This window comes from Hemiscyllium ocellatum, chromosome 32 (genome assembly GCF_020745735.1).
Source record: "Hemiscyllium ocellatum isolate sHemOce1 chromosome 32, sHemOce1.pat.X.cur, whole genome shotgun sequence".
Classification (NCBI taxonomy): Eukaryota; Metazoa; Chordata; class Chondrichthyes; order Orectolobiformes; family Hemiscylliidae; genus Hemiscyllium; species Hemiscyllium ocellatum.
In genome coordinates this window covers 27,539,514-27,551,092 of record NC_083432.1, presented here as the reverse complement: position 1 = coordinate 27,551,092, position 11,579 = coordinate 27,539,514, and the positions used below count along the sequence as shown (strand labels likewise).

Here is an 11,579-nt window from a genome sequence, read left to right as displayed (position 1 = left end):
CAATTTCGGCACGGGGTGTGCACGTTAAAAAAAAAGAAATAGATGGCATAAAACAGCATTCTGGAATCATTACATAACATTTAGCATGTAACATCGTCCCTAAGAGCAATAATTAAGTGTAACCCTTTCCGGCCTGAAAGGCACCATTTGCATTCAATAATATTCCTCAGCCTGGGAACTATGGAATCGTGATGAATCCCCTTGTACTGCTGTAGCGTTGATTCAATTAAAGCGAAGAATTGACAATTTCGAACATGATGCCAGGATTCTGTGCAAGGCTGCCAGCGGAAGGTTAAAACGAAACCCAGTCCCGACAGTTCTGTCAAGTGAACACGCTGTGTGATTCGGGTCGAGAGCTCGAGCTGCCGCCCCCTCCCGAGTCTGCAATCGGCGGAAAAGAAATACCGAGATCCGGCGAGCCTGATCACTAGTACACGCGATTTAAAAACCCCTGATCTTTAGACATCAAAGCGTGCAGCAGAATTTCATCCACATTGCCGGAACCCGGTTTGACCTCACAACTCTTTGAACCGTTACAGCGGAAAGTATTTTTAACAAAGCCCATTGAAAGATCCCTCACCTCACCTTAAAAAGACCACTTTCCAACCTCTTCTCTTCCCACAGAGAAAAGAGGGAATAAATGCCTAGCCTGATCTCGGCTCCTCACTGTGGACAAGCACTATCATTCCCAGATTTACTGGAGAATGTGTCCCAGCGGCTCGTAATAATAAAAAAAATAATCCGAACTGTAATTATATCTGTACGATTTGTATTCATCAAACAGCCCCAAGTTCGTCAAAGAGAAGAGTAAATAATGAATTCAGTTCTCTGGAGTTCCTAAACCTTTCCAGTAATTATGCTGTTTGGAAGACTATACGTAGGCTGTCCAGATTGGACTGCTATTATTATAATCTCAAGCTTTGAAATTACCTATAATTTGCAAAGATGAGCAATTTCTCTATTCAACACATTTTATCCCATCTCTCGATGAGTAAACATGGCCAGTAATAAAGGCTAATTGAGCTGAGAATATAAAGAGGACGCTGATAGCAGAATTAATTCACACTTGGAGCTTTAACCAGAGCTAGCAGCACCGGCGTTGTTAGCTCCATTTTTTTTACCGCATGCATTTCAGGGGAAGAAAATAAAAGAGGCTGACAAATTGCCATTCTGTTCAGGCTGCAAAATAATTTCCGAGTAAACACCAACCATAGCAGGTAAGCTCTCGCCTTCGCCTATGATTCTCGTATTCTCTTAAACAGGATATCTGCTTCAGTGGAGTTAAGAAATATACTGCCCTGTGCATTGAAGGTGTTGCTACATAGAAGGGAGGAATGCTGAGATACCGAGCAATATCTCAAGTCAACATGTTAAGTTTGGATGTAGGAGACGGATGTGTGTTCTGCTCACCCCTGTGGTTGCATGTGGTATGTTTCTTTTGCCTCGAAGGCGTTCTTAACGTTTAGCAACCTGATTCGGTATGTTATTAGTCATGCATTTTTTTTTGTATCGGTGGTCGACCCGTTAGGACAGATAGTTTGCAGAAAACAACGGGCAGGATTATTTTTTTTCAAAAGACGCAGCTGTTGTGTACGGGGGAGGCAATGGAGATTTGGGAAAAAAAATACTAATAAGCTACCTCGATTACATCAGCCAAGATGCAAGTTTTGAAATAATTCCACACCCACTTATGATTCCCTGGTGTGCTCCATCACCCATTTGCCCCAAAGGCATTGGGTGTAACGGGGCATAATCTGCCCCCCTCCCCCTCCTTTTACCAAACTGGTTTGTTGATAGATTATTTGCTGAGTATTCCAGTACATGAAAATTACTTACAGGCCTGGTGCTGTCAATGGGTAGGCTAAGCCGAACTCACCAGGCAGGTCACTTAAAAATGTATGCTAATGTTTAAGAGGGATCACGGATAAGATTTACAATATGTTAAGACCGAATATGTCAATAAACGAAAAGGATGCGTTTTAGGTGATAATGTATCTGAAGTAACAAAAGAGGGTGTACTTCAACAGGGGATAGAAAAAAAACCCAGAACCCCATGATCTTTCACTTGGCTTGTGACTTAATTATTCTGTATCTCAGCCATCAGTTTAGACCCAATGATACTGAATTCATTTTATCCTTGTATCTTTGTTCTCTGATTTTATTTTACTTTAATACCACCGCTTGCAATTTCACAGGATAAGAACTAACATGCCAGATAGGCTTCAGATTGCTTCCCCCTGGTCGGCACAACATCAAGGGCCGAAGGGCCTGGACTGCGCTGTAATGTTCTATATTCTACTTAATGGGGGGGGGAGTTACAATTTTTCCTACAAGGTAGTGAAAGTTAAGAGATACCAAATTTCACTGGACTATTTAGCAGTTTACTATTAAATAATCTACAACGGCTGGGGCTGGTACGAACCAGCAACACTATTGTCTCCTCGGTTCACTAATTCTATAACGGATGTTGTCGCGCCATTTGTGATGCAGATTTCCTCGTTTGTTTTTTTAAACTATCGATCCAATCCTACTTCTTTTGTATATATATTCCTTTATCAGTATTTTGCTGATTACAATATACACCTGCAAGTAATTTAGGTAATAATAACTCAAATCTGGGCTGCCCAACTGCAACCGGTGCATCTGCCTGATTCGCATTTTTTTCCCCCCACTCGGAATTGTTACATATTAAGCAGCGCATTTAGGCGACTGAAAATTGCTGGTAATTATCTTGATGGAAAGCGCTTTATTCAGGGAGCTACAGTCAAAATTGCTCTAATTACAGCCCTTTTCACACAAGCATAAAAAAAATCTTAAAATAGCAGAGAAGTGGGCTTTGCACACGGCTTCCAGTGCAGATGTTACGGGGGGAGGCTTGACATGCGAGCTATTATGCATTAAAATCTGTAAACACCACTATCTTGTCTTGTAGACTGACTTTGACAAAAAATTGGGAGAGCAAACCATGGATTTCAATACGTGTTGTAGTTTGTGAGACCTGACAAGTGGAGATCAGAGACACGTGGTAAGTAATGAGTTTCTTAATTGGGAATGTTAGATACAGGTGTATCTGTCAGACCGCTGAACGAGGAATATAGATTTATTCGCTTCTAGCATTTTCTTTCCCCCAGGAAAACGTCGAACACATTCTTCCAAGCCCGAGGGCTTAAAGGCCGCTAGCCCTGACTGGCAATCAGCACATATTATATCTTAATCGACCTCATTTGATAGGACGGATTTATCATTTACTTGGCTCATCAGGGATATACTGTAGCAGACTCTAACTCTTCACTCCGCTTAGAAATACATCCAAAAGGCATGATAGTGGATGTTTAGTAACATATCGGGGAGAGAGGCTAAAACACGGCCCGTACAAAAGGTGCTATTCCCCTGCAGTGAATATTGTTACTGAGAACAGAATTAGCACAGATTTTGGATCGGCCTCCGCTGACGTACTGCAGACATTGAAAGGCACACGCATTGCTGATTCGACGTTGGCACCATTTTATTACTTTAAAGAAGGAGGGGGTTAAAACAGCGGAAAACTAAATAACTGTCATCTAGGTGCATATATTGAAGGATTGATCAGGATGAATGGCAATGAAAATCAAGATAAAATATTAATGTCAAAAGTGCAACTGACTGTACATGTTGGGGCGTTGAGAATGTATACTGATCGTTGGTGATAACATCGACTGGCCACAGGTAGTACAAGATGATGTACAGCCGCCGGAATCACTTAACAGACAATACATATACTGCACATTGGAAAGACATGTTATCATCTACAATTATTCCTCATACGACAAGTACTAACTTTATTTTTCTCTCTCTGTTAGGACCTTTTTAATAGGACGTGCCCTCCTATAATAGAAAATAAATCTCCCCCAACATTACAACTATCTCATCCCAAAATATATAATTAGTTTAAAGGGGACAACATGTCTCAGTTGTTAACACATTAAGGTTTCAAAATCAAGAATCACAGACAAATTGCGATTTTTTTTTGTTCAAACCAAATTTTCCACAATATCAAGGAATTCTTCTGTCACTTGTGAGAAATACAGAGGCACAATCCTTGGTGACCACACTGAAAACCACAGGTTCATTTTAAAAGTCCAGGTTTTTTTTTAATCATGAAGACAAATAACATTTCCAGAAATGCACCAGTTCTTGGCGAATCCAAAATGTGGTCATGCAAAAAAAAAGTCACGTTTCCTCCACTTTTTAACATGGCCGCATACATTTTATATATTTATATATTTTAAATTCTATCGAGGTTCCTCTTTATGTTTGACCCCAAAGGAAATTGAAGCGAGAAACTGTGACGGGATGTGCAATGAATGGAATAGTTTGATCAATTACATGCAAACCTTGTGTCGTTCCTTTACACATAATTACAGTTAAATCCACAGTTAAGTCGGCATTGCTTTTTTTTAGAAAAATGCTAACACGCTTCGGTTTCTATAATCCTGAGAAACGTACTATCAAATTGGGTAGCCATATTTATCCAAATTGGTTCGATTGATCGCGTTAACACGGGTTTTACTTAGAATAATGAGACATAATACATATGCACTATTTACAACTAATTAAACAATATATACACACGTAATGTTCCCTCGCTGTCTGCTCTCCAAGAAATCGTTTACCTTCATATTGCTTGCTTTTTAATGTCACAACATAGGCTGTATTTCAAATTTTAAAAAAACACGTTCATTGTGAACAGCATTGTTTGCTGTTGAGAGACTGGAGGGATGGGCACAGAGTGCATGCACCCTGTTGAAAACCCTTTTGCAAACGGTGGGAACGAGTCAGCCCAGAGGTTTCCGCCTCCAGTTAGATTTGAAAGATTTGAACATGGCTGAACGACTGCCCACAGCAGTTCCACAAATTGGAGATCTCAATGGAAATAGGAGTTTAGAGTGTCCCAGTTCAATTATATACAGTGCAAATCAAACGTTTACTGTCTTGAAAAATACAGGAAACGTTGGAAAGATAGAATATTTCCTCCAGGATCTTGAAAACGGTTATTGTTTGAGGTATTGATTTTTTTTTCAGAAATTCAAGGGAATTTCTGATCAACAATCAAATCCATCGCGAATTTCCAAACTTGCTGAACCATTCCGGTTTTGTGATTGTATGTGTGCATTTACCAAATTCACTTCACATTAAACAGATCGTTTTTGGGGGTGAAAAAAACCCTGAATATTCCAGCCGCATATTCTTCAATTAACCAGGTGTTCGCAGCTCGATCTGACTGAAGCCATATTTGGCAAATGACACATTCATGCTTCAAGCTTGAATTACGGTAATTAAATAAAAATACACAAAAAAGAAAGCTGATATGGTAGGAGCCCAAAGAAGGGATTGGATTAGTTTATCCGTAAACGCTTTGAAATACAGCCCATGCATTTGCCCAACTAAGAAGGATTTGCATCCTGGAGTAAAAAAAAGTTTTGTTTTGTCAAAACACTAAAATTGAGTTTAATAGAACAGGTATAAAATCAGATTTTTTTTGTAATTCACAACGTAGATTATAGACGCATCAAACTACTCCAATAGAATTACAAACATTCGACAACTGTGTATTGCACTCATTAGAGGAGTTTGACTCTATATACTCATTGTATTTCTGGAACAAACCTGTTTAGATACGACTGAAAGCATATAGTCATTGTTATGTCGATTCAGTCGTCTTTTCTCGTCCATAAGACTACTTCAAATCATGTGACATTGTTTTGAGTGTTTTTTTTAAGAAGTTTGTGGGAATGATGCTACTCTGGGTTAATCACATCATCTGGGGTCTTGGCATGGTGTCCTGGTGGGGCGGCGGGTACCATGACCCAAAACTGTTAATGTAGCTGTTCGGTGGCATAGTGGAGCCCTTATTTGGCATGGGCACGTCCCAGACTGGTGGGATGTTGGGCGAACATGGAGACAAAGCAGCGGAGGTGGGCAGGTGGTCGCCTTCTTGCACATTGGAACTGTGTTTCATCAATTTCTTGTATTTGGAGCGCTTATTCTGAAACCAGATTTTCACCTGAAATAAAATGAGAAACAAACGCATCACATTTTACCGTACTGCTAAGCTAATGTGCTAACCCGGCGCTTTTGGGCTTCTGCCGAATGCAAGCCAGTCCAATGTTTTACTTAAAATTAATAAAAATCGATTGTCTATGTGTTTATCCATTCATCTCGCCAAAACACCCCCAAAAGGACTCCCATTTAGCTTTTAATATGTTAGGGATTTTTTTTGTAAAAACAAACTAGTTTCACATTTGTTAATACTTATAAATGGTTAATGTGTTATATACACAAGACTATAAGCTACTGCAGCCGTTCCCAATGATCTTGTCAAGCCATTGTTGCCCGAACATACAGGCTGCTCTCAAAAAGGTCGTGAGTAAATAATTATCTACTCACATTTAGAAGCTCCAAAAGCAATTGAGTGCAATTGAGTACGGTATATGCATATTAAAGATTCAGATAACGCAGTTGTGAAAGGTTTCAATGGGAAAGTACAAATAAAACACACGCTAACAGACTGCCCAGGCGGTTCTAAATGCAAATCAAGATGATATGCCACTGTCCAGTTTCTTTAAAAACCATTTAGGAATTTGTATAACGTAGCTCAAGTAAAGGTAGGATCAAAAAGCTAGAGATTGACGGTAATAAGTCATAACGTCTGGTAATTTTAATTGCCCTACAGACCATAATAAAGACGAACATTCACATTTTTTTCGTAGAATTTGATTATAGATAATAATTTTTCAACTTAAAAAAAGAAGTGTTGCTTCCTTAGTAAAGATGTCATGGCTTAACTTGAAGCTAAAGGTATCTTTTTAGAGACAGAGCACCTGTGGCATTTTAGGAATTTGGCTCATGGCAATTTAACTTGCATTGAAAATCCCATGTCCTTGCTTATTACGAGGTTTTCAAGTCTTTTGCCAATGCAAAACGACTTGATGCAGACCCTAGTTCCTCAGGCAAGATTAAAGTGTTAAAAAAAAAGCTAAAGGGGACTACTGTCTGTTTTCCCCTTGCTCCAACACTTCAGGGAGAAGAAAGTGACACAAAAAAGTCAACAGATTAATGCAACATCTCTGAACGTTTAATCAGCATTACAAATCCACAAAAAGCACAACTTTGAATATAAATTATTTTATACTAATCTATCAAGCGTCCAATTATTAATTGTTTTAGTCAAAAAAAATCGGTGCCTTTATGTAGGCCGTGGGATCTGTAGCTAATCTGCATTTTAAAAAGTATAGATTGTTTGAACTTTCATTTTACGTAAACCGGATAAGGACGCTATTTCTAAGATGTTCCAGATAGAACTACCTGGCGATCATATATAGCGAGCATTTCTAGTTCAGACACAACCCAAATATCGAAGTGTCGCTCGCTAACACGTTACCTGCCTGCTTTAACTGCTCTACTGCTATTTGGGTAAATTGTCCACAGGACAACAACAACAACAACAAAAATCGAGCAGAGAACAAGCACCCAGAACAATTGCTCAGAATTCGGAGGGCGGCAGTATTCAGTTTTCTTACGTGTGTGCAAACTATCATTCCTTCAATTGTTCTAAATAAAGGGTTTTGAAAGTCCGCTAAATTTGTGGTAGCAATTTAAGAGCTAAAACAAAAGGCTGTAGCCAAATCCTTACGACATTTTAAAGAAATAATGCAGCAATAATTGAAACAAACACTTAGACAATTGAATCAAATAGCATTCATTTGGCAAGAAGGGACTGTAGCAATGCAGGGTCAATTCTCCGCAAAATCATCACTTGTTTATAGACCCTCAATAAACCAGCCCATTGAGGGTCTATAAACAAGTGATGATTTTAGTTGTGTGGAGGAAGCAACGCGTCTTTTGTGAATCCCTGCAGTGTGGATTTATCTAATGCACTGGAATGAATTCGGAGAATTGGAAATGGTTATCTTTTCATCGCAGACGGCCATTTTGGATAGGTGAATGTAGCATTTTTAAAACCTGGGGAAATGATAGTAAGAGGAAGGCGCAGCAGTCATGTAGCCGCTGGAAAAGCACTATTCCGCCCTGAGCTACCAATCACAAAACAAATGTTTCAAGTTCCTGGAGAATAGTTGTTAACATGCATCCCGTTTTATGAAAGAAAAAAAACCCTTTCGCGATAAAGTTGGCGCGTAAACGATGAGCGTTTAATTTTGCAACATCCTCCCCACACAAAATAAAATCTGTGCCGTTGAAGCGACAGAGGCTTTTTTGACATAACACAGGATTTTCCAACGCCACACCCTCTAGAAATTAGACAAAAACAAAATTTCTCTAAAGCGGCATCGTGCACATACAGTGCTGTAATTAGATCCCGTGCCGTTTTGTTGAACGTGGGGGGGGGGGGGGGGGGGGGAACATGTTTCAGTCCACGCTACATCTTCTTGCATCTCTACAGCACACGCTGTCATTGAGTGAATCTGAAGTGGGAATTTCTGCACACATTCCAGCGCCCTGATAGCTTTAAATGTGTTCGGATCTCGGGTGAACCGTCCAAGAATTCACAGCGAGTCTTGTCTATTGCTGTTTCCTTTTTAACATTTAGTTCATCGCTTATAATTCTAATTGGACGAATTCCATTCCCTTTACCAACAGAGAGGGGTGATTTTTTTTTCTTTACATTTGATCTGTGTTTGGCAGACGGGGTTATGTTTGTACACAGATAGCCTGTTTGATTTTCCCCAATAACAAACAAGACGGTGCTTTAAAATAAAACAACAAAAAAAGAAAATGGACTTTCTACCCCTAAAGAGGGGAGACTTGGTTCTGCCTAGTACCCTACCTGTGTCTGTGTGAGTCCCAGAGAAGCTGCTAATTCTGCTCTCTCTGGTAGTGCCAAATACTGTGTCTGTTGGAAGCGGTGATTCAGGGCTTGTAGTTGCAGACTCGAGTAAATGGTCCTTGGCTTTCTGATTTTTTTCCCTTTGCCGTTCAATCGTATTTCCCCGTTTTCGATTACAGTCGATTTCTCGTGCTCTTGGAGTGAAAGTGGAAAGAATGCAATTTTAGGGAATATCAGTTCCACAACACGATCTGCTCTCCACAACAACAACCACCCACCTCTCAAAACAAAATATCAAATTTACATGCCTGGAATGGATGATCCCATTAAAGACGGAAGTTTAACGATGCGAGTGATAACCGAAGAGAGAGAGAGAGAGAAAGAAAGTAATGCTTTGAACCGAAGTTAGGTGTTGGATGCGCTGCAGAAACTCAGTTCTGATGTCTATGGCTTGCTCCCTCACTCGGAGCTGACTCTACCGCACACAAAAAAGCAGCATTTGCGTGCCTTGTCTGCCAAGTCGGGAATATTTGCCCCGACTGCTCAATGTGATAATACAATTCTACAAAAAAGCCTGGTCAAAGTGGATCTCTCGGCAAACAATAGATCATTTTAGCTGTAGCGCTGGTCCGTGAATGTGACTATTTGGACAGGGAACAGGAGAGTTGTACACAGCTTCTGATTTCCCAGCGTTAGTTCTGTCCACTTGCCTATTGTCTATTTAAAGACCGCAATTACCTTTCGTTTAATGAACACATAAATAATTTCATCAGCGAGGCCTCTCAAATCTCGGCAGCGCACTCTCTCCAAAAAGGCTTTGAGTTGCAGCGTGGCGACAGAAACCACAGGGGAAAGCGGTCGGATACACTGCTTTTTTTATTCAGTAAGTTTGAAGTCGGTGGCCGGAGCCCGAGTCCTTACCTGAGTCCTCTAACCTGGTGTGGCCCAAAGTGCTGCTGTTCTGGTAGGGCATGTACGGATTGGGTGCGTGGTTGCTAACTGAGCTCGGGTACGGGTAACCCAGCGATCTGCCGTAGGAAGAGGCGCCGGAATAGGAGCCATCGTGTTGGGAGTGTCCGCTGGAGTGCAGGCCGTGCACCGGGTAGTGTCCATGGGACATGCCAGGGGATGACTGCTGAGCGGGATGACCAAACTCCAGAAAGGCCGACTTGGATGAGTCTGGTGCTAGCAGACCGTCAGCCATCGCGGTCATAGTCATCATTAACGAGGAAGTGCACGGGACTGACTAGGAATTACCAGCGTGCAGGAAATTGACAAGGAATTGACGCGCCACATGAAACTGACCCAGGGGCCGCTCGCCAAAACCCAAATCCAGGCGTCTTCCCCCTCGATTTTCCCGAGCAGAGGCGAATTTCCCGCTTGACGGCTGAGTCGAAAAAAAAACAGGGGTTTAAGTTGAGAGAATTCCCCGTGAAATTCAGGAAAACTTCTGGATTTGCATGGCTGCTTCATGCATATGGATCTGATATGCCAACGTATCCAATTGGCTGTCTCCTGCCGTGTGATTGGACGACGGGCGTATTACATCACCTCGCCGGCGGCGATCCTAATTAACTTTAATTAGGACTCGGTTAATGAGAGCGCTCCAGCTTCAAGCAACTAGCAGCCCCGTCCGTCCCAGATAACCGGCAATCTCTCTCTCTCTCTCATACACACACACACAAACATGCGAGAAAATTGTCCTGTGCGCGGCAGCCACTATGTATCCTTTGGGTGGGGAGCTGAGTTTGGGGGGGGGTGGGTGGGGGAGGGAGGTGAACATAGAGGGGTGGTGTTGGTGGGTGTGGGTGGTGACAGAACCTGATAAACAAACAAACTCCCCAGCTGCCAACAGATGCGTAGCTCAGGAACCACGACTCGAGGTTGAGTTTGAAACAAACTGAGCAGGGCGCAGTAAAACGAGGAATGGTTTTATTTTGGGGCTGGAGGTGGGTGGTTGGGAAGCAGAGACTGGAGGTGGGAATACAGCAGTACATAGGAAAACCGTGTAGATGCCGCCGCGTTCTGAAAGTTTACGTTTCAAATACAACATTACTGCAATCTAACTAGAGAGGCAGGATGCTTTCTTTTTAAAAAATGGATGAAAATGATCTCGAAACAAAGTCTGCCGCTGTGAAGGAGCATTACAATGGCATTTATTTGTAGCCGTGGGTTCCTTCGGCCTCTAGTCTATCTGTTCCATCACGTTCTAAAAAACTTCAGGGTAGGAGGAAAAGAAGCAAAAAAGTTGCATTTTTAAAGTGCAGTTTAGGACAAATACCTTACATATTGCCCTTTAATTATACCTGGTCTCTTCCGCTATCTGTTAATCAATGCACCGATGTAAATGACATTCTCATGTGATACCCACTTCAACTATAAATATCTTTAGCCCTGTCGCAAAGCGGCGAATTGTCTGGCGCTGTCACTGCCGTCCCTGCAGCCTCGTGTCTCGGCCACACCAGGTATTTGTCCCGTCAGAGTCAGATCTCGCCATGATCATTTGATTCCATCTTGGTGAATGTAGGTGGGACAAGTCCCCGGAACTTCGTTTTAACAAGTCAAGATCGTTTACTAATTTCTGTACATTGTTCTTGTCCTCTCTCCTCTCTGTCACCGCTATGTTGAGTTCGCTTCTGGCGTACCATTAAATTAACGGGTGATTTGCGGATCATTGCTCGGATGTATATTTTGGATCAATTTGATTATAACTAGCTGCTTGTATTGTCAAGGCGACGACGGGTTGGGGTAGGTT

General features: G+C 41.6%; 1 protein-coding gene and 1 long non-coding RNA gene across 3 annotated transcripts in view; one reads left to right on the top strand and one right to left on the bottom strand.

Annotated features, from left to right (window-relative positions):
- Positions 1 to 1,018: 1,018 nt before the first annotated feature.
- The window catches only part of LOC132830732 (uncharacterized), a 31,186-nt gene continuing 20,625 nt past the window's right edge, over positions 1,019 to 11,579 (top strand). The window contains exons 1-2 of the long non-coding RNA XR_009646439.1: positions 1,019 to 1,217; positions 2,933 to 3,025. This is a non-coding gene — a long non-coding RNA (uncharacterized LOC132830732). The remainder of the gene's footprint in view (positions 1,218 to 2,932; positions 3,026 to 11,579) is intronic.
- On the bottom strand, positions 4,105 to 11,217 carry LOC132830731 (homeobox protein DLX-6-like). Of its 2 annotated transcripts, XM_060848564.1 has the most exons (4): positions 11,196 to 11,217; positions 9,746 to 10,211; positions 8,825 to 9,018; positions 4,105 to 6,043 (listed from the first exon to the last, which is right to left on the bottom strand). In XM_060848564.1, the coding sequence occupies exons 2-4, from the start codon at positions 10,044 to 10,046 to the stop codon at positions 5,792 to 5,794; spliced, it is 747 nt and encodes a 248-aa protein (XP_060704547.1). In that variant the 5' UTR covers positions 10,047 to 10,211; positions 11,196 to 11,217; the 3' UTR covers positions 4,105 to 5,791. The 2 variants fall into 2 exon arrangements, with proteins under 2 accessions (XP_060704547.1, XP_060704548.1); XM_060848565.1 differs by lacking the exons at positions 8,825 to 9,018; positions 11,196 to 11,217 and having other exon boundaries at positions 5,921 to 6,043; positions 9,746 to 10,529.